The sequence below is a fragment of the Oncorhynchus keta genome, chromosome 35 (assembly GCF_023373465.1).
Source record: "Oncorhynchus keta strain PuntledgeMale-10-30-2019 chromosome 35, Oket_V2, whole genome shotgun sequence".
In the NCBI taxonomy this organism is placed as follows: Eukaryota; Metazoa; Chordata; class Actinopteri; order Salmoniformes; family Salmonidae; genus Oncorhynchus; species Oncorhynchus keta.
In genome coordinates, this window is record NC_068455.1 from 34,599,714 (window position 1) to 34,623,806 (window position 24,093).

Consider the following 24,093-nt stretch of genomic DNA (forward strand, 5'->3'; position numbering starts at 1 on the left):
GCAGAGGTCTGCATCCAGATCTGCAAATATTATTATTATGCATTTAGATGTTTTTTTAGGAATATTGCTAGCAACAAACTCAAAAGTTTGTAGGGTACAATATAATATTATTCATCCACAATTTATGTTCTTAAACCCTGAGATGCACAACATGGGCCTGGGAGGCTCACAGGGATATTGGTATCCACAGCACTCAATCGTTGATTAATTTCGTCAACTCCATTCTTCCTGTATTCACCAAAAATGTTGTTCTCTGCACCAAGGCAACATGTGTAGAATTGCGGGAAATTAGATTGGAAACTGCAAAATGTTCTCTCTGATGCCAAGAGGGGGGCATTTAAAATGTTCTTTCCCAGGAGCAGAGACTTGATTAGTCCGACCAGGCACGGCAGAAGTCAAGGTAAAAACTGCTTATATGCTATTATTAATGCACTCTAAAGTAGGAGTTGTGTTGTGATATTATGAGGAGGTCCCTGATGAATTTGCTATCACAGAAGGGGTCCCAGACGCAAGAAAGCTTGGGACCCCCTGTACTAATAAACGCTTTCTACTCTGGAACATTTTACACATTCTGTTGTGTAGACATATTTCAGTGACAGAAGTCGGAAGTTGATATACGCCTTAGCCAAAAACATTTAAACTCAGTTTCACAATTCCTGACATTCAATCCAAGTAAAAAATGCCCTGTCTTGGGTCAGTTAGGATCACCACTTTTTTTAAGAATGTGAAATGTCAGAATAATAGTAGAGAGAATTATTTATTTCAGCTTTTATTTCTTCCATCACATTCCTAGTGGGTCAGAAGTTAACATGCACTCAATTAGAATTTGGTAGTATTGTCTTTAAATTGTTTAACGTGGGTCAAACGTTTCGGGTAGCTTTCCACAATAAGTTATGTGAATTTTGGCCCATTCCGCCTGACAGAGCTGGTGTAACTGAGTCATGTTTGTAGGCCTCCTCTCACACACACGCCTTTTCAGTTCTACCCACAAATGTTCTATAGGATTGAGGTCAGGGCTTTGTGATGGCCACTCCAATACCTTGACTTTGTTGTCCTTAAGCCATTTTGCCACAACTTTGGAAGTATGCTTGGGGTCATTGTCCATTTGGAAGACCCAGGTTCAACTTCCTGGCATATGTCTTGAGATGTTGCTTCAATATAGCCACATAATAGCCACATAATTTTCCTTCCTTGTGATGTCATCTATTTTGTAAAGTGCACCAGTCCCTCCTGCAGCAAAGCACCCCCACAACATGATGCTGCCACCACCGTGCTTCACGATTGGGATGGTGTTCTTCAGCTTGCAAGCCTCACCCTTTTTCCTCCAAACATACCGATGGTCATTACGGCCAAACAGTTCTATTTTTGTTTCATTAGACCAGAAGACATTCTTCCAAAGAGTACGCTCTTTGTCCCCATGTGCAGTTGCAAACCGTAGTCTGGCTTTTTTATGACGGTTTTGGAGCAGTGACTTCTTCCTTGCTGAGCGGCCTTCAGGTTATGTTGATATAGGACTCGTTTTACTGTGGATATAGATACTTTTGTACCCGTTTCCTCCAGCATCTTCACAAGGCCCTTTGCTGTTGTTCTAGGATTGATTTACACGTTTCGCACCAAAGTAATTTAATCTCTAGGAGACAGAATGCGTCTCCTTCCTGAGCGGTATGATGGCTACGTGGTCCCATGGTGTTTATACTGGTGTACTATTGTTTGTACAGATAAACGTGGTACCTTCAGGCGTTTGGAAATTGACCCCAAGGATGAACCAGACTTGTGGATGTCTACAATTACTTTTCTGAGGTCTTGGCTGATTTCTTTAGATTTTCCCATGATGTCAAGCAAAGCGGCACTGAGTTTGAAGGTAGGCCTTGAAATACATCCACAGGTAAACTTTCAATTGACTCAAATTATGTCAAAGCTATGACATTGTTTTCTGGAATTTTCCAAGCTGTTTAAAGGCACAGTTAACTTAGTGTATGTAAACCTCTGACCCACTGGAATTGTGATACAGTGAATTATAAGTGAAATAATCTGTCTGTAAAATTTTTTGGGGAAAATTACTTTGTCATGAGGCAAAGTAGATGTCCTAACAGACTTGCCAAAACTATAGTTTGTTTACAAGAAATTTGTGGAGTGGTTGAAAAACAAGTTTTAATGACTCCAACCTAAGTGTATGTAAACTTCCAACTTCAACAGTATGAAACAAACTGTAAAATAATGACATTCCTATAGTTCCTCAGAATCCCCACTGTGGGCTGAGGTGGTGATAAATTAAATTTGAACATGTAGTACATAAGCTCTAGAGCTTCAAAATCAGACATGCTTTTAAGTTATGTACCCAGTAGGTCCCTCAGGTCCTCTCGCACTGGCCTTTTAACTTTACCAAAGCCTAGAACCAAGAGGCCTGGAGAGACAGCCTTTTGTTACTATGCTCCCAGCCTCTGAAATAGCCTGCCAAAGAACCTGGATGAGGCCAAAACTCTGGACATATTTAAAAGAGATCTTAAAACACATATTTTTAGCTTTTCTAGTCTTTCAGTTTTTATTGTGATTCTTTAGTTTTTTATCCTCATGTTTGTTGTGTAGTAAATATATATATATAATAAAAAATGTAAGTAGCTTTTCCTGTGAAGTACATTGTGTTGCATTCATGTCTGAAATGTATAATATAAATAAAGCTCGATTTGATTTAGGGTTTTGTGCCTCATCTTGATAGTGATCTTTTTCACCTCTGAATGGTCCCAAAAATCACTGATCATCACCTTGGTTGCACACTCAAATCATTAACCTGCTGCAATGTAATACCAGATATGAATTTATGTTAATCTAATTGGCTTTGAACAGCTAAGGGAAGTCATGGAATGAAAACTACAACCCCCCTGCAGAATTGAACACACCGGCTCTGAGCGAGCTGAAAACGTCATTACCCTGCTAATTATACACTCTACTACTGGGGTAGTTTACCCAGCTAGTTATACACTCTACTACTGGGGGAGTTTACCCAGCTAGTTATACACTCTACTACTGGGGTAGTAGTCATAGGCCGTTTTAAAAAACACACACACAGGCAGCACACCCTTCCTTACCTTTTTGCTTTAAGTTACTTTCCAGTGTAATGAAATTTTCATAGAAGATAAAATAAATCTGCGAACAGTTGCTTTCGAAGAAGGTCTTCAATTCACTCTTCTCAATGATATCTGCAAAAGGAAACAGACAGAAACACACAACGTCAGATCAATTTTCAACTGCCAGACAAACAAAATACAAGGATTGTTGTTTAGTGAAACTGGCCAAAATGTAAAAATCGCTGCCATTACAGTCTAACAATGAAAGATTCCAGTGAGAAGAGGATCCATAATTCTCTCCCGTGTCTCAATCAAACATATGTTGTCATACATAAATCAGAAGCTTAAACATCCTTGGTAATTCAGCGGATGTGAGGATTTACATAACAGCACACCAAGGGGTTTGAGAGGGAAAACGTCTAATTAGGCTAGCCCACCATGCTATAAAGAAAGTGGTTAACTCCGTGGATGCTGTCTGTTTAAATGGTGCAGATCATTAAAGGGGGGTACACGTGGCTGAGTGGAGGATGGAATCCCCAAGGAGCATCACTGATGAGCAGGGACATACTGAGGTACAGGGGAGGGCAGAGCCATAGAATTTTAACTGAGAGCGTAGGCCTCGCTCTATGAGGAAAGGCCCATTACACATCTGTCAACGGGACTTCACTAGCGCAAGCTGTTTCCAATTTCAGAATCTGGGACAACCTTACTTTAACCTACATTCCGTACAACTCTCCTCCAATCCTCTGCATAACACCTTGATTCAACGATGGTTTTTTGTCTTTGTTTGTTAAATGAGTTGAAATGAAACTAATAGCTCACCAAAATGTAAAAGCTCTTAGCCGTGTGTGGTGTGTGAGCGGTGCTGTGCTGGTGGTTGAGGGTGATCTGTTATGGAGATGGGGAGAGTGTAGAGGTTTCCAAGGCCAGGGTCGAGGCATGTTGACCTCAGGTGATGTCTGGGGGAACAGGACCAGCAGCAGTCATACATGCACAGTAAGTCTTGGCTAGCTCTAGCCTGCTAGCAGATCTATTCTTCAGCCAAGTCTTCTTGTATTCGCTGGCATGCTAAAAAAAAACATGACAAAGATGACCAAAAAGCACATCGCTCTGCGACCACGCTAGAATGTCATCATGTTCCTATAAGGATGTAAACCAATTAGACTTCTTCCCCCTAATTGAGCAATTAAGATTCATCTTCTGTTGAGGCTCTAGTCTGTCCTGGTCCTCAGTTGTGTTCAATACACCATCAACCACCAGTCAACTGGACGGGGCCCGAACCTAGCCCAGATAGTCTCCAGTAAATGGCTCAGGGGGACTGCTGGTAGTTGTATCCAGCCAGCCACTGTGGGACAATGACAGTCGCTCTTGTGATTTATGTTTGCCCCCAGATTAAAACACAGATAATGAAGAATCATAGATATCGCCCTGGCAATAGAGTTTGAACCGGTGTTCCATGGATCTGGCCCACAGTTAAAGGCAAACACCGGCCATCACAGAGTAACTGGTCCTGGATGAGACAGGAGCTGCTCTTGTCCTTAGTTCTCAGGTTAAATCTGACTGCAGCTCGGATTGAATCGAAAGATATATATCAGGCCTTATTCTCACAATCATCTGCAACAGAGTGGAAATGCAGCACCACAATACTGGGCTAACTATTAAAACCATAATAACAACAACAACAAGACAGCAGAAGAAGCAGAGTAGCCTATTTTATACGGCAGTATTCCCATGTGTCACTGTCCTTTTAATACCGGCAGCAAAAGAGGGAAAACAGTAGCACATAAATCAGTGAAATGTTGGGACTAGGGGGGGGCAGACGAGAACACAAGAAAATGTAGAGCAGAGATGACCATTCTCCAGCCTGCATACTCCTCCTTTCATTACATTCTGCACATCCCCGACCAGCTATAGACAGATTTCCAAATCCTTAAGCAATGTTTACAAAATAAGAGAGTACTCGATCAGGTTAAACATCACACTTGACCTGACTGCCCTAAGCAGTGTGCCAAAAACAACAGCATGGCAAATAAGTCTCCTTCACACAAAGTGTCATATTTCGCAACAAGGGAAATTCCATTCAGATCCTAATAACACACTGGCATAATACCCTTTCCTGCACACGTTCACTAGCAAACTAAGCACTTTCGAAAGATTGTGAATCCTTTGGGGGAGGGGGGGGGGGGCTTAACACTGCCTCTCTCCCGACATCAATCTCATCTCCCCCTCTCTCATTTGGCATGCCGGTGCTGGTATGCAGTCACTGAGCTAAATCACTGTCCTTTAAGTTCACACCACGCTGTCATACTTAGAACACACACACACACACCTCAGTCCATCAATACAAAACTCAGTGTCTGCTTTAAGTCGTCTGCATGCTTCCCAGCCAAAACAGTTCGGAACAGTTTGTGCATATATTATGACAACATTGTGACGTTTTTGTTTGTTTAGGACTTCAGCAAGGTTTTTTTGGGGCTGTTCGGGCACACATTTGATGTATTTTTCCTCTCAAGGCAAGCCCAAGTCTATGTCCCCATTGGCAATTGGTCAACCGTAGGAATTCTTCAATAATGTGTCTGCTGTCATTCAACGAGAGAACTCATTCACATTTTGTTCACTTGAGAAACACTGCACCAAACATCCGAGTCAGATGCAAAATTGTGCAACTAAGATATCCTTTGCAAAAACGGCACAATTTCTGACAGATTTCTTAAAATGACCAGATGAATTCCGACTATTTTGAGGAAGTGTATACTGGCTACTGTATACCGTGTGTGTATACTGGCTACTGTATACCGTGTGTGTATACTGGCTACTGTATACCGTGTGTGTATACTGGCTACTGTATACCGTGTGTGTATACTGGCTACTGTATACCGTGTGTATATACTGGCTACTGTATACCGTGTGTATATACTGCTGTATACCGTGTGTATATACTGCTGTATACCGTGTGTATATACTGCTGTATACCGTGTGTATATACTGCTGTATACCGTGTGTATATACTGCTGTATACCGTGTGTATATACTACTGTATACTGTGTGTATATACTACTGTATACTGTGTGTATATACTACTGTATACCGTGTATATATACTACTGTATACTGTGTGTATATACTACTGTATACGGTGTCTTAAAAACAGACAAACTGTACTAATTCCGCTTTTCTTTTTTCATGTGAAGGTTTTTAAGGGAGTATACGAGCACACTAGCCGAGTTGGGGTAGCCGCCAGCCAAATCAAAGCATGCGGACACCTTCACAAGGCACAAAAAAAATCAGTGGTAGATCTAGGAATAGATCCAATGAGCCAGCCAAATCGTTGAGCATTTTAGCTAGCCTTAGGCTACTAGGTCTAATGAATAACTTTCAGGTCTAATAACCTGAAGGTGAAAATCCAAAAGGTCTCTATTCAGACAGGGGCTGGAATAATAACACACACACACACTGTGCTCTGCACCTTACGAGCTCTATTCCCAGTGACAAAAGACAGTACAGACCCAGTACCAAGGGCCAAGGCAGCGCTCTTATCTCAGCCCCTCACATGGTCCACTTTTCAGCACTGCTCATTGTGTTGGAGAGCTTCCTGCCTACCGCTCAGGAATACATGTTGACTCATCAGCAGCAGTACCCACCCACTAACCCACAAGCCTGCTGGGAGAGAACAGGAGAGGAGAAAAGACCAGCAGGCACATCCTCAGGGAAGGAGGGAATCAGGAGGGCTTGAGGGGTGTGTGTGTGTGTGTGTGTGTGTGTGTGTGTGTGTGTGTGTGTGTGTGTGTGTGTGTGAAAGAGAGAGCATAAAAGAGAAAGGAGTGCACGCGTGCAAGCGGCGGGTCATTGGTCAGGTGATAAAGCCATTCCCAGGTCACTTCCTCCCATATTCCTGTTCTACAGCTGTCAGGAGACCCACTAACCCCACTAAACCCACTAACCTTTATTGTCTAAGGGGAGTTCTTCTTTGGACAACAAAGTAGCTTCACAGAGTGAATGCAATAACAAACACTGTGTTCTAACGACTAGCCAACTTGGCTGGTTTGGAAATTGTGTGCCTGGGAAATTGGAATGTTGAACTTCTAGTCAACAACCAACAGTTTACATGTCTGTCCATCATCAACATCTGAATTTGATAGATTGACCTAGATCTGTGTTTACGCCTATCCCTTGAACATGAGGCTGTGTGTGTGTGTGTGTGTGTGTGTGTGTGTGTGTGTGTGTGTGTGTGTGTGTGTGTGTGTGTGTGTGTGTGTGTGTGTGTGTGTGTGTGTGTGTGTGTGTGTGTGTGTGTGTGTGTGTGTGTGCATGTGTGCATGTGTGCATGTGTGCGTATGTGTGCGTATGTGTGCAAGCGTGGAGTTGGATCATTTCTGTTTGACGTCCTGCATGTCACAGACCCATCAGAGCCTGTCATCCGGGCTCTTTCTACCTCACACATCGACTCACTGCTCTCCATCTGCTCAAACCAAACCCCTCTCACCAGGTTATGGAGCGTGACGGATGGAGCAAGAGACAAGTTCACAGAGAAGACGGGACGATTTCTGACAGAGGGAAGAATTCTCAAGAGATCTTCCACACAGACAATACAGTAGTGTTGATCTGCTGTTTACACTGGTGCATTTCAATGGACTTCCTTTGCACGGTTAGTGCTTTCATGAGTTTTGGTAGGGCTTTATTGAACCCTGTGGGACCCCCCCACCCCCACTCAATGGGCTCTCAGTTCCCTTGTTGCCGTGCCGACGGACGTAGAACCGGTTCTGCAGGTCCGGGGAATGCAGGAGGCTGATGTTATATTGAATCCTTCAGAGAGACTACAACAGCTACAGGATCAACACGGAGCTGAGCTGCCTGACTGCATGATGAAACAGGAGGGGGAATGTGGCTAACACCAGCCATTCATCTGTCATCTACACACAGCACTGACTGTTACGGCGGATGGATGGATATGTGAGGAGAGGAGATGTCCTGCTGTTCACTGTTGAGGGGAACAGGGACTGCTGCTCCTCAGAGAGACCTCTATGTGTGGAAGTGAGCGAGTGCCAACATTTCACTGATCCCGACACAATAGCACCTCTCTTAGTACAGAGGAGCAGAAGGTGTTGGTGTGATTGTTGAGTGTGGCTAAAGGAGTTCGGGACAAGTTCAACAGCAGAGAACAGACTAAAGGTCGACCGATTATGATTTTTAAAGGCCGATACCGATTATTGGAGCACCCAAAAAAAAAGCCGATAGCGATGAAGCGGACGATTTTTTTTAAATGTATTTGTCATTTTATTTTACCTTTATTTAACTAGGCAAGTCAGTTAAGAACAAATTCTTATTTTCAATGATGGCCTAGGAACAGTGGGTTAACTGCCTGTCAGGGGCAGAATGACAGATTTGTACCTTGTCAGCTTGGGGATTTGAACTGGCAACCTTCAGGTTACTAGTCCAACGCTCTAACCACTAGGCCACCCTGCCACCCCATCACAACAATACTGAATGAACACTTATTTTAACTGAATATAATATATCAATAAAATCAATTTAGCCTCAAATAAATAATGAAACATGTTCAATTTGGTTTAAATAATGCAAAAACAAAGTGTTGGAGAAGAATGTAAAAGGGCCATGTAAGAAAGCTAATGTTTCAGTTCCTTGCTCAGAACATGAGAACATATGAAAGCTGGTGGTTCCTTTTAACATGAGTCTTCAATATTCCCAAGTAAGAAGTTTTAGGTTGTAGTTATTATAGGAATATTTCTCTCTATACCACTGTATTTCATTAACCTTTGACTATTGGATGTTCTTATAGGCACTATAGTATTGCCAGTGTAACAGTATAGCTTTCATCCCTCTCCTCGCTCCTACCTGGGCTCGAACCAGGAATACATCGACAACAGCCACCCTCGAAGCAGCGTTACCCATGCAGAACAAGGGGAACAACTACTCCAAGTCTCAGAGCGAGTGACGTTTGAAACGCTATTAGCGTACACCCCGCTAACTAGCTAGCCATTTCACATCGGTTACACCAGCCTAATCTTTGGAGTTGATAGGCTTGAAGTCAAACAACGCAATGCGTGAAGCATTGCGAAGAGCTGCTGGCAAAACGCACAAAAGTGCTGTTTGAATGAATGCTTACGAGCCTGCTGGTGCCTACCATCGCTGAGTCAGACTGCTCTATCAAGTCATAGACTTAGTTATAACATAATAACACACAGAAATACGAGCCTTAGGTCAGTAATATGGTAGAATCCGGAAACTATCATCTCCAAAATAAGACGTTTATTCGTTCAGTGAAATACGGAACCCTTCCATGTTTTATCTTACGGGTGGCATCCATACGTCTAAATATTCCTGTTACATTGCACAACCTTCAATGTATGTCATAATTACGTACAATTCTGGCAAATTAGTTCGCAAAGAGCCAGGAGGCCCAAACTGTTGCATATACCCTGACTCTGCGTGCAATGAACGCAAGAGAAGTGACAATTTCACCTGGTTAATATTGCCTGCTAACCTGGATTTATTTTAGCTAAATATGTAGGTTTCAAAATATTCTGTGTATTGATTTTAAGAAAGGCATTGATGTTTATGGTTAGGTTTTAGGTTGGAGCAACAGTCCTTTTTCGCGAATGCGCACCGCATCGATTATATGCAACGCAGGACACGCTAGATAAACTAGTAATATCATCAACCATGTGTAGTTATAACTAGTGGTTATGATTGATTGATTGTTTTTATAACATAAGTTTAATGCTAGCTAGCAACTTACTTTGGCTTACTGCATTCTCGTAACAGACAGGCTCCTTGTGGAGTGCAATGAGAGGCAGGTGGTTAGAGCGTTGGACTAGTTAACCGTAAGGTTGCAAGATTGAATCCCTGAGCTGACAAGGTAAAAATCTGTCGTTCTGCCCCTGAACAAGACAGTTAACCCACCGTTCCTAGGCCGTCATTGAAGATAAGAATGTGTTCTTAACTGACTTGCCTAGTTAAATAAAGGTGTAAAAAATTAACATTTAATTAAACTTTTTTTTATTTTTTATAATAAAAATAAAATTTAAAAAATGCAAAAATCGGTGTCCAAAATTACCGATTTCCGATTGTTATGAAAACTTGAAATCGGCCATTCCGATTAATTGGTCCACCTCGAGAACAGACCCGGGGTCAGTTCCTATTCCAAACAGTTTATTCGTAATTCCACTCGGCCAATCGCTAATCCGCCTCTTGGCAATGGCAGTCCGGACACATAGCTAATGTTTTGTATCTTAAACGATAGTAAGCCACAAGAGTACTACTGAGTCACTCTGTAGGGGGAGGTAGTAGAATACGGGCCATATCCCAGAGGAGTTCAGAAGTGGGCTACCGGAGTAAGTGTTCTACACTGAAAATTAACCCCCCAAAAAAAAAAACTGTTTACGAAATCACAACAGAATACAAAAAGGAATCCTACCTTGGGTCTAAGTATTTCAAGTGACTGACTGATCGTGTGCAGGAAGATCTCCTGTTGTCAGTCAGAGCAGAGCAGCTGTTGAGTCCCCATGAATAACAACCTGCAACCGCTATTCAGATGAGCTGATACCGGAGGGCCATATTAAATATTCAAAGGGAGGTAACTCAGGAAGAGAAACACAACATGTTCTCCACGCTGACATGTATAGTGCTGACTGTCTATCCTCACTGTTCTCTCTCAGGATAAGGAGTCGACCGGCTCCAAAACGTCAGATAACATCAAAAAGGTCACGACTGTTTGACACCTAGGTCTCGGGATGCCACATGACATCACGTCAACATGGGAGTCCTGTCTGCGTCGGTGTGACGTCAGCGCCATCGACGGTTAAACAATACGATACCACTCCGACATGCAATTCAAATGCATTTGGTGGAGAAAGTGAATTGGGTGAGAAGCATGCATGGTTGACATTCTAGACCAGTGGATGTTTAACGGTACCTACATTACAACTAGGAGATGATCTAACTGATTAAGGGTCCACTGGTGTGTGCATTAGGCCTAGCCAATCACCTTGAACTGGTCATCCAGTCATCTGAAGCCGCATGGATATTTACACTGCACTGTAAAAACATCTGGACACTTAACCTGTTCAAACTGAAACACTTCCTGTAGCCATAACAACAAGAAGCCATTTACTGTAGAAACGTGTGTGAAATGTTCCCTAGCTGCAGGGAGATGAACAGGAGCCATTCACACCACGCGGAGTCATTAATATGCTATGTCACATTCATACAGGAGGACCTGGCTGATCAACCTGTGATCAGACAGAGACTCATTAGCATTTAGACCTAGCTGATCAACCTGTGATCAGACAGAGACTCATTAGCATTTAGACCTAGCTGATCAACCTGTGATCAGACAGAGACTCATTAGCATTTAGACCTAGCTGATCAACCTGTGATCAGACAGAGACTCATTAGCATTTAGACCTAGCTCTGTCCTTGCTCTGGCCGCCTGTCAGGAGGAGTGAGATAACCAGGCTAACTCGCCAGGGGGCAACAACATAGAGCTGCTGCTAATGTGGAGGCTGATGGATGGATGGATGGATGGATGGATGCAAGGTTAGCTACCTGAAACCCCCATCACTCTTGCCCACACACAGAGAGAGAGACACCAGCAGCCAGAGAGAGACAGACAGACGGGGGCAGAGAGACAGACAGCCAGAGAGAGAGGCAGGGACAGAGACAGACAGAAAGACAGGCAGGGACAGACAGACAGGGACAGACAGGCAGGGACAGACAGGCAGACAGGCAGGGACAGGCAGGGACAGACAGAGACAGACAGGCAGGGACAGAGACAGGCAGGGACAGAGACAGGCAGACAGGGACAGAGACAGAGACAGGCAGAAAGACAGGCAGGGACAGAGACAGGCAGAAAGACAGGGACAGGCAGAAAGACAGACAGACAGACAGACAGACAGACAGACAGACAGACAGACAGACAGGCAGACAGACAGACAGGCAGACAGGCAGACAGGCAGAAAGACAGGGACAGGCAGAAAGACAGGGGCAGGGACAGACAGACAGACAGGCAGAAAGACAGGGACAGGCAGAAAGGCAGGGGCAGGGACAGAGACAGGGACAGGCAGAAAGACAGGGACAGGGACAGACAGACAGGCAGAAAGACAGGGACAGGCAGAAAGACAGGGGCAGGGACAGACAGACAGACAGACAGAGACAGACAGGGACAGACAGAAAGACAGGCAGGGACAGACAGAAAGACAGGTAGGGACAGACAGAAAGACAGGAAGGGACAGACAGAAAGACAGAAAGACAGGCAGGGACAGACAGAAAGACAGAAAGACAGGCAGGGACAGACAGACAGGCAGAGACAGACAGAAAGACAGGCAGGGACAGACAGAAAGACAGGCAGGGACAGACAGAAAGACAGGCAGGGACAGACAGAAAGACAGGCAGGGACAGACAGAAAGACAGAAAGACAGGCAGGGACAGACAGCCAGAGACAGAGACAGAGACAGACAGACAGGCAGGGACAGACAGAAAGACAGACAGAAAGACAGGCAGGGACAGACAGACACACAGACAGGGACAGACAGACAGGCAGGGATAGACAGACAGGACAGACAGGACAGACAGGCAGGGACAGACAGACAGACAGGGACAGAGGAAGGGACACAAACAGACAGGGACACAGACAGACAGGGACAGAGAGACAGACAGGGACATATGGACACACGGACAGAATTGTATTTTAAAACAACATACTTTTTCTCTGGTTTTGATTCAGTGCTGGTGCCTTGGGCCAGAGAGAGATGGATAAAAGAGAGAAAGAGCCGCCCCATTGGAGGAGTGTAGGCTTGACAGTAGTCACTGTGTCACTAGGCAGGCCATACAGTACTGTGCTGCAGTTCAGTTCAGTCACCATGTCACTGCCTCAGTGAAGGAAACCTTGAGCAGAACCGCTAGCTAACACAGCCACAGTGTCCTCAATTAATTCCCTACACCTTACATAGCAGGCACCCATTCTTTCACCCCGGTCCATCCACAACAGGCACACCAAGGGGGCATCAGTAGGGCACAGCAGGCACAAGCTCACCTCTTCATTCTCCTCTGAGTGTGCTAACCGCTAAGAAATCAGAATCTCAACACCGCCACAGCTCAGCTATTTTAAAACCAAGTACCAGGAAGCCAACCTGAGAGAAGCAATGGAGGGAAGAAAACACCCACCAAAAAGAGGTGCAATCAGCCAGCAGCAACCCAGCTCGGAGCTCCCCCTCCACCACAGCCCTCGGAGCTCCCCCTCCACCACAGCCCTCGGAGCTCCCCCTCCACCACAGCCCTCGGAGCTCCCCCACCACCACAGCCCTCGGAGCTCCCCCTCCACCACAGCCCTCGGAGCTCCCCCTCCACCACAGCCCTCGGAGCTCCCCCTCCACCACAGCCCTCGGAGCTCCCCCTCCACCACAGCCCTCGGAGCTCCCCCTCCACCACAGCCCTCGGAGCTCCCCCTCCACCACAGCCCTCGGAGCTCCCCCTCCACCACAGCCCTCGGAAAGCAGCGCTGAGACGCTGACTTTGGACCATGTTAAGAGAAGGTTCATGATACATCCATAGCAACCAGCTGCGGCGAGGGAAACGTCACTACCGCCTGTCACCTGATGCAATTCACAGGGAGGGAAAGAGTAGTGCTTGGAAGCAAATTAAGGATAGCAGGAGCAGGGTCATTCAGAGGCCTAACACACAGAGGATCCCACTGATAATAAATGAACCAGAACCAGGGACACCAGCAGAGCAGCACTGAAGCCCCTGAGCCATCAATCATATATATTTTTTTTTATTTCACCTTTATTTAACCAGGTAGGCCAGTTGAGAACAAGTTCTCATTTACAACTGCGGCCTAGCCAAGATAAAGCAAAGCAATGCGACAAAAACAACAGCAGAGGTACAAACAAACATACAGTCAATAACACAAAAGAAAAGAAAAATGGAAAGATCTATGTACTGTGTGTGCAAATGTAGAAGAGTAGGGAGGTAAGGCAATAAATAGGCCATAGAGACGAAATAATTACAATTGAACATAATACTGGAGTGATCGATGTGCAGATGATGATGTGCAAGTAAAGATACTGGGGTGCAAAAGAGCTTGAGGGTAAGTAATAATATGGGGATGAGGTAGTTGGTTGTGCCATTTACAAATTCATTGTACCTGTACACAGCCATCGGTAAGCTGCTCTGACAGCTGATGCTTTAAGTTAGAGAGGGAGATATTTTTTACAATTCGTTCCAGTCATTGGCAGCAGAGAACTGGAAGGAAAGGCAGCCAAAGGGAATGTTGGCTTTGGGGATGACCTGTGAAATATACCTGCTGGAGCTCGTGCTACGGGTGGGTGTTGCTATGGTGACCAGTGAGCTGAGATAAGGCAGGGCTTTACCTAGCAAAGACTTATAGATGACCTGGAGCCAGTGGGTTTGGCGACTGATATGTAGCGAGGCCAGCCAATGAGAGCATACAGGTTGCAGTGGTGGGTAGTATATGGGGCTTTGGTGATAAAACGGATGGCACTGTGATAGACTGCATCCAATTAGCTGAGTAGAGTGTTGGGGGCTATTTTGTAAATGACATCACCGAAGTCAAGGATCGGTAGGATAGTCAGTTTTACGAGGGTATGTTTGGCAGCATGAGTGAAGGAGGCTTTGTTGCAAAATAGGAAGCAGATTCTAGATTTAATTTTGTATTGGAGTCTAGCCAGACACCTAGGTATTTGTAGTTGTGCACATATTCTAAGTCAGAACCGTCCATAGTAGTGATGTGAGTCGGGCAGGCAGCAATTGGTTGAAGAGCATTCACTTAGTTCTACTTGCATTTAAAAGCAGTTGGAGGTCACGGAAGGAGAGTTGTATGGCATTGAAGCTCGTCTGGAGGTTTGTTAACACAGTGTCCAAAGAAGGGCCAGATGTATACAGAACGGTGTCGTCTGCGTAGAGGTGGATCAGAGAATCACCAACGGCACGAGCGACATCAGTGATATATACATAGAGACTGCCAGAGGTCCGGACAACAGGCCCTCCGATTTGACACACTGAACTCTATCTGAGAAGTAGTTGGTGAACCAGACGAGGCAGTCATTTGAGAAACCAAGGCTGTTGAGTCTGCCGATAAGAATGCGGTGATTGACAGAGTCGAAAGCCTTGGCCAGGTTTGATGAAGTTGATCTCACCGAGTCAAATTGGAGTCCCTCATGAGGTCAATGGGAGTGCTTTCAGAGAGCTAAGACCAACGCTGACTGTAGACCGATGCACGGAGCCGTTGAGCTGATAAAGCCCTCAGCCAGCCAACGCCAGGTCTTAGCAACGTACGGACAGAGGCTGTGAAGGTAGAAGGCACCAAAAACAGCCTGAGCAACATGCATCATCTTCTGTAAGCAGTGCATTTACAGAAGATAAACTCCTGACTGTCAGGGTAAAGCCACGGGGCGAAGTAGCTCTCTGTGAATGGCACGGAGGTCGTGGTACAGCTGATGTGGCCTCCTCATCCACCGTGATCATATAACAGTGGTTTACAACCGACTGTCAACAGCCGTGCAACACCTCTCAGGCAGTGAGGTGTGATCTTAGCAGCTACTGTAAGCATGTCATGCCACTGTCAGACACAATCACTCAGGTCAACCTTGGTAATATTTGCAAATTGCAATAGGCTAACGTTTTCCCCCTACATACTGTGCAAAAGTCAATACTTGACACGTCAGGAACATGGAAATGAAAGGCCATATTTTCAAACTATGGGGCCTTTCATTAGGACCATGTAACAGATTGAATGTTTGACAGACGTGGTAGCAGTGGCTGGATGCACCCTGACCTCAGGCCAGTCTGTCTGTGTTCACAGATCAGGGAGCCGCTCAGCTGCCGAATGCCTCTCTTCCTCGTGAGGTCGCACTCAAATACCTCCCTTAATTAACCTGGGATGGCAAGCAGCGGGCTAGCGGCAAGCAGCGGGCTAGCGGCAAGCAGCGGGCTAGCGGCAAGCAGCGGGCTAGCGGCAAGCAGCGGGCTAGCGGCAAGCAGCGGGCTAGCGGCAAGCAGCGGGCTAGCGGCAAGCAGCGGGCTAGCGGCAAGCAGCGGGCTAGCGGCAAGCAGCGGGCTAGCGGCAAGCAGCGGGCTAGCGGCAAGCAGCGGGCTAGAGGCAGGCAGCGGGCTAGAGGCAGGCAGCGGGCTAGAGGCAGGCAGCGGGCTAGAGGCAGGCAGCGGGCTAGAGGCAGGCAGCGGGCTAGAGGCAAGCAGCGGGCTAGAGGCAAGCTGCTGCCTGGTTGTCGCTATCTGGCCATGCTGCAAAGGACAGTAAAACAAAATCTGATTTTACCACTACCTCTAACCAAAAATTAAGAACAAATGGGTTAGCTCATGTTCCTGCTCATCAATTCTGACGATAGGCCTAGGAATTCTGTTCTTAGGAGCATGCCCAGCCAGTGTAGGACAACCGGGTTGAATTTGGGTCCAGAGGCAAAACCAGCTGAGCTCCAATGATCTATTTACCTTACAGCCCATGCGGAGTCTTCCCTCCATGCCTTTTGATTACCTCACCATAAAAAAACAAGAAAAAACACCCTTTAGATTTCAATGGAGATGACAACCAGGGTTGTGTATTGGGGCAACACACACCTGTAGGAATTCCCAGGTATTCCAAACATCCTGGAATAAACAAGAAATCTGGAATCCTCCAACAAGGATTTTAAAAAAAAACACAAAAAAAACTAGGAAATGTTGAAAAGTTACCAGAATTGTACAACCCTGTTCAGTGCATTCTGTTATTTGAACTTGCGAACATTAAACCAGTCTGACCAGACTTTCATGACCTATGTAAAGGACATAAATATTACTCAGTGCAAAACATAGACTAGGTTACTCCTCATCCTTTGATGAATTGCATTTGTCCTTGTCGTGTGCCCTCAGCCCTCAGCCAGTTTTGTTGTTGTATTTTACCACCTTTTCCATCGTCTCATCGCAGCAACTCTAGGGTTGTTATTCAGTCCGGAATGGGGCTGACGCCTCTAGCACTGAGATGCAGTGCCTTAGAGCGCTGTGCCACTCTGGAGCCACCTTGTTCTTCAGTTTCTCCTATACGCAGCGTTTCCCCTATATGCATCTAAAATCGTGGCCGCCACTGCAAAATAAAAGAAACTATGTAGATTTGCCGCAACAAAGCCTGCACTTCAACAATATGTCGGTTTCATAGAAATGGTTGCAGCCAAACTGAACTATAGACCACTGGTTTGATGTTGACTTCGATATGTCACAAACACCAGCCATCATCAGCCTCGGGCCATGCAGCGAGAGGTGAGCCCGAATTTGTTTTATTTAAATCATTTTAAGAAAAAGCTGTAACAACAAAATGTGGAAAAAGTGAAGGGGTCTGAATACTTCCTGAATGCACTGTAGATTCAGAACAGAATGATGGCTAATATATGATTGTAGCTCATCGTATGGTAAATGTTATTCTCGTCACTTGGCTGAGTTGAGACCTATAGTGCCCTGTGTGGATCTCAAAGGAACAGACAGTTCACCCAACAGAAAAACACTTGGTTCACTATGACTACCTGGTATTGACCAGCCTAACAAGTACACAGTCATAGCAGACAACCATGGGAGTGGCAAGGAGGAAACAGCTACGTGAGATCAGGCCAGGCTGCTCGCTCTCTTCTGTCCCTCAGTCTCACCCCCAGAGTCAGTGTAGCCATGAGCCCTGCAGACCTAGGGAGGCCGACAGTACTATAGGAGAGAGGTGTGGAGCTTGCCAGCGCCAGGGTGATAATGACATTAGCTGCCGTCCTAAATGGGCAACACTAGACACTAGACAGACACGGACCTGCTAAATGCTGTCTAGTGTCACCAAACCTGCATAGGACAGTTCACATCTATGCCCAGCTATTCACAATGGATTTGAAGTTGCCGCATATCAATGCCGCCCCTTCCCCCATTCAGAGAAATTAGTTATTGAAATCGCTTGCATTATTTACCATAAAGTAGTGTGAAAATACCAGGTTGAGACCATTAGATAACGCTGTTCTTGCTATAGCGCCACACTCCTCCATGTTTTGCTGGTCTCGTGCTAATTAAATATATCACAATATTTCCATTAGAAATTTCGGTAGAAAATAGGGCCAGTACAATACCAGTGTCGCAAAGGAAACAAAACACAAAGCAGATTTAACTTCTTCAGGAAAACAGCCTTAATGTTGGAAACAATCATTGATTTATTTCCCAAGCTACAACAACATTTGACATACAGCAGGTTTTTAAAAGACCAAAGAGTTTGGTCTGTGTCGTGTTCTCATTTTCCCCCTGATGGAATAAAATATTGCAATACTGGTATCGTCCTGGCCCTAGTAGAAAACCAATAGATTTGTCTCATGATGAAAATGAATTGTGTGGTCATCCTCACATTTCAACCAGTCCTCTATGAAACCAATTCAGTTTGTCCTTCTTTTACACTTAACCTGTGTCCAGGAAGCAGCCCCCCTTGTGTGTGGTTTATTACCTTAAAAAAGGGTCTGGGTTAGTTACTGTCAGACCATTCCTGCTGTATAAGCATATTATTAGTTCTAACGGTCTCAATGTTATGGTCTCTAATGTTCCACAACTGTATAGTGTTTTGCAATGGTACAGGGGTCACAATAAAATTCAAAATGCATTTTTTTTAATGCAGATTTAAATAAATAAAAAATCAGCATTTTAAACCATTTCATCTGAGTTTTAGATTGAAAATCAAAACAGTGATCGGGGGTGTATCTATAGTTTCCTTCACAGAAAATACATTAGTGAAACACATTCGGGCAGAAAACAGCTTCATTTTCATCAGATGACAACAGAAGAGCAACGCTAACGTTATTTGGCTGCCAGCCGCACAAGTAAAGACGAGTCATGGCCATCAAATGTCTAACATTCATCATAGAAAGAACGTAGCCAGCTACATTTCCTAAAGCTTTGCTTCAAGTTAATCTTGCATTTAACCGGAGAAAAGTAGGCTACACCAACAGAACATATAAGATCTTATTTCCGGCGTTAATCCACAAAAAACGCCATTCATTTTCTCCATTGGCTTTGTCCAGCAAACAAACTTCTCCGAGTGGAGAAGTGCAACTGAAGCACAAAATTAGTCTGATGCTGATCAGAAATGACAAAACACAGCAAGATATTTATGGGTTTTATTTGTATTTTTTCCTGCGTGTGAAAAACACAGAATTCTGTAATACCTGTTGGTAATGGTGTTGGGTTGGGTTTAATGCTAAAGCTCACAAATCACAATACATATAGAGTAGGGCTGGGTGATATTTTTCACATTAGGACTACATTTAATCTTTCATAATAAAAAGTTCTAAATATGCTTTATAAGTAGTTCATGACACTAGGGTGGCAACACGTACATTATGTGATTTCAATAGGGCTTTCTCCATGCTGAACGAAGTTGTAGAACAGTGTAAAATAAACCAAAAATACTTTCTGCATTTACTGCACTTTTGTTATCATTTCCACACTGTGCCACACAGGGCTACATGATATGGGCAAAACTAGGCCTAGTTAATTGGTGAACTGCTGGAATCATGGAAATAGAATGATTATTCTAATTCTATAGTTGGAATCGGTGTTCATTTTGGCAGCTACTTTAGATTTAGCTATTAAATTAAGAATATTTAGGGTACCTCTAACTGTCATTTGTTTAACACTTTGGTTACTACATGATTCCATGTATTATTTTGTAGTTTTGATGTCTTCACTATCATTCTACAATGTAGAAAATGGTTAAAAAAATATTTTTAAAAACCTTGAATGAGTAGGTGTTCTAAAACCGGTAGTGTATACCTAAAATAACATTGTGGTACCGCGGTTGGGTTCGGGACCAAGTCCTGCAGTAGCAGGCGGGAGTCAGACAAAGCCAGCGGGAGCAGTATGAAAAGCTGCGGGAGCGGGCGGGAGCCAGACAGAAATTCCAGCGGGAGCAGTATGAAAATCTGCGGTAGCCGGACAGAAAGCCAGCGGGAGCAGTATGAAAAGCTGCGGTAGCGGGCGGGAGCCAGACAGAAATTCCAGCGGGAGCAGTATGATAAGCTGCGGTAGCAGGCGGGAGCCAGACAGAAAGCCAGCGGGAGCTGTATGAAAAGCTGCGGTAGCGGGCGGGAGCCAGACAGAAATTCCAGCGGGAGCAGTATGAAAAGCTGCGGTAGCAGGAGGGAGCCAGACAGAAAGCCAGCGGGAGCAGTATGAAAAGCTGCGGTAGCCGGACAGAAAGCCAGCAGGAGCAGTATGAAAAGCTGCGGTAGCCGGACAGAAAGCCAGCGGGAGCAGTATGAAAAGCTGCGGTAGCGGGTGGGAGCCAGACAGAAAGCCAGCGGGAGCAGTATGAAAAGCTGCGGTAGCGGGTGGGAGCCAGACAGAAAGCCAGCGGGAGCAGTATGAAAAGCTGCGGTAGCCGGACAGAAAGCCAGCAGGAGCAGTATGAAAAGCTGCGGTAGCCGGACAGAAAGCCAGCGGGAGCAGTATGAAAAGCTGCGGTAGCGGGTGGGAGCCAGACAAAGCCAGCGGGAGCAGTATGAAAAGCTGCGGTAGCGGGTGGGAGCCAGACAGAAAGCCAGCGGGAGCCGTATGAAAAGCTGCGGTTGCTGGACAGAAAGCCAGCGGGAGCAGTATGAAAAGGTGCGGTAGCGGGCGGGAGCCAGACAGAAATTCCAGCGGGAGCAGTATGATAAGCTGCGGTAGCAGGCGGGAGCCAGACAGAAAGCCAGCGGGAGCAGTATGAAAAGCTGCGGTAGCGGGCGGGAGCCAGACAGAAATTCCAGCGGGAGCAGTATGAAAAGCTGCGGTAGCAGGAGGGAGTCAGACAGAAAGCCAGCGGGAGCAGTATGAAAAGCTGCGGTAGCCGGACAGAAAGCCAGCAGGAGCAGTATGAAAAGCTGCGGTAGCCGGACAGAAAGCCAACGGGAGCCGTATGAAAAGCTGCGGTAGCGGGTGGGAGCCAGACAGAAAGCCAGCGGGAGCCGTATGAAAAGCTGCGGTAGCTGGACAGAAAGCCAGTGGGAACAGTATGAAAAGCTGCGGTTGCTGGACAGAAAGCCAGTGGGAACAGTATGAAAAGCTGCGGTAGCTGGACAGAAAGCCAGTGGGAACAGTATGAAAAGCTGCGGTACCGTGCGGGAGTCGGACAGAAAGCCAGCGGAAGCAGTATGAAAAGCAGCATCTTGCTAAGATGTGCGTTTAAACTGTGACGCATGAGCAGCATCTCAGCATTAAGCTATGGTACAATGAACATGGGCAAGTGATTGAAAGAAGGCTACACTGTGGACAGGGATGAAATAAATCGAGATTGTATCTATCCAGTGTGTTTTGAAAAGGTGAAAATCACATGTCAAGGTCTCAGCTTGACTCAGCAGGGAAAAGGACCTTGCTGACTTTGTTTCCGATGTGGCAGTGATTGTTTCCCCAGAGCTTTACCTCCTAACAGCAGCCATCCTAGTTGACCCTGACCCCACCATCACTCACCGCAAAAGCATGAAGAGGAAAGAGGATGAAGTGACACTGTGGCCAACATTCTGTCTTCTCCTCTCTCTTGCTCACACTCACAATTCTGTGTGGTGTTTGTGCGTGTGTTTGAGTGATCCAAGTTAAGGAATAGCCATGCACAGCTCCAGTCACAGAACCATGTGTGATCAGGTAGTCTAGCAGGCTCCTGTAATTAACAACCTCAGGCAGATCCAGTCAGGCATGACCAGCAAATTAACATGCAGCAGCTCACACACTCAACATTACAGATATCCTCGCTGGGCACAAAACCAACAAAAAAAAACTCTGCTGAAAATAGACTGCAGAATTCCCCTTCAAATAAGCTATAGCAGTTTTAGGTCCGTCACTATTTCCTGACCATAGACCTTGGTATGGCCTACTGATGCTGTCATGTCATACTGTGATATTGGGCCTAAATCAAACATGAGTCAAGCAGTGTTTTCCACTAGCGCTGAATGTAGGCTATACACAGCAATTTTCAGCCGTGTACTTTTTCAACTTAAATTAACTAGGCTACTTTTCAATTAGCAAATCAGAAAAAAAGGCTGCAGAGTCCTCTCCCGCTAGAGGTAACGATGAGTCCAAATCAACTTAGCCTATTGTTTTCTGGCACATTCAGTTATTTTCTTTTGCGTGTTTCATATGCAGCCACAAAGTGTTGGCGCATCAACTTCCTGTACATTGATTGGTGAACAGCAAGCTTGACTGAATAAAGTCGATCTCATATATTCTTGACACTACGTTGTATTTTGGAATGGCAAGTCTTGACTATCTTAAATGTGTTTGTTTTTTTATAAAATAATGACACATACCATGTTCAATTATTACACGATTAAATGAATCATGTAACAATTAATTAAGTAGTAATCTGGGGAACCACGGGAAAAGTTATTTTACGAGTTATTATCTCCCGACTAAACTCTAAAGACATCTCCCTTTCGTCAGTCAGTCAATTCGTTCATTCTTATTACCTCATATCAGTCTCATTCTGAATGTCGCAGAACTCTTGGATATCTGCACGAACCCTAGCATAAATGATGAATCGGCGATAAACTAATTGGCTTAATTATTTATCTACTAACTAACTACACAGAATTACATTAAAAAACAGGATAGTTTTCACATCGATTACTACACTACTACAATGGAATGAAAAGTCTCTAGTAGACTAAACCGGTATGACGGCTTGTTACACAAAATGACGGATTCAAAAGAGAGGGAGAGACAAAGGAATTCCACGATTGTACAGACAGCCGATTACTATGCTCACGGAAATGCGAATAATTTGCACATGAACGGCCGCTCATTCGAAAGAATTGCAATGTACATATTTACTAGGGATGCACGATAAATCTGCGTATTCCTCCAAAGCTCAGTTGTCCTGAGTCTGCACAACTTTGCCAGGACCTAGGATCAAGGGACAAACTCAAGTGTTTTAGTACTAGATCTCTTGACACAATGATGGCCTCTAAACCTTCAAGCTGCATTCTGGACCCTATTTTAACTAAACTACTGAAAGAGCTGCTTCCTGTGCTTGACCTTTCTATGCTGAACATATTAAACGGCTCTCTATCCACCGGATGTGTACCAAACTCACTAAAAGTGGCAGTAATGAAGCCTCTCTTGAAAAAGCCAAACCTTGACCAAGAAAATATTTTTAAAAACTCAAATCCGGCCTATATCAAATCTCCCATTCCTCTCAAATAATTTTGAAAAAGCTGTTGAAGCAACTCACTGCCTTCCTGAAGACAAACAATGTATACGAAAAGCTTCAGTCTGGTTTTAGACCCCATCATAGCACTGAGACTGCACTTGTGAAGGTGGTAAATTACCTTTTAATGGCGTCAGACCGAGGCTCTGCATCTGTCCTCGTGCTCCTAGACTTTAGTGCTGCTTTTGATACCATCGATCACCACATTCTTTTGGAGAGATTGGAAACCCAAATTGGTCTACACGGACAAGTTCTGTCCTGGTTCAGATCTTATCTGTCGGAAAGATATCAGTTGTTCTCTGTGGATGGTTTGTCCTCTGGCAAATTAACTGTAAATCTCGGTGTTCCTCAAGGTTCCGTTTTAGGACCACTACTGTTTTCACTATATATTTTACCTCTTGGTGATGTCATTCGGAAACATAATGTTAACTTTCACTGCTATGCAGATGACACACAGCTGTACATTTTGATGAAACATGGTGAAGCCCCAAAATTGCCCTCGTAATTGTGGACGGCTGAACATTTTCTTCATTTAAACTCGGACAAAACAGAGATGCTTGTTCTAGGTCCCAAGAACCAAATAGATCTTCTGTTGAATTTGACAATTAATCTTGATAGTTGTACAGTCGTCTCACATAAAACTATGAAGGACCTCGGCATTACTCTGGACCCTGATCTCTCTTTTGACGAACATATCAAGACAGTTTCAAGGACAGCTTTTTTTCCATCTACGTAACACTGCAAAAATCAGAAACTTTGTCCAAAAATTATGCAGAAAAATGAATCCATGCTTTTGTCACTTCTAGGTTAGACT

At 44.8% G+C, this 24,093-nt stretch overlaps 1 protein-coding gene across 4 annotated transcripts in view; it reads right to left on the reverse strand.

The window, feature by feature from the left end:
- LOC118368422 (ral GTPase-activating protein subunit alpha-2-like) overlaps window positions 1-24,093 on the reverse strand; it is a 140,461-nt gene that overhangs the window by 108,654 nt on the left and 7,714 nt on the right. For all 4 annotated transcript variants that reach the window (XM_035752496.2, XM_035752497.2, XM_035752498.2 and 1 more), the window contains exon 2: window positions 3,087-3,197. In XM_035752496.2, the coding sequence (XP_035608389.2) occupies window positions 3,087-3,197 (111 nt within the window). The remainder of the gene's footprint in view (window positions 1-3,086; window positions 3,198-24,093) is intronic.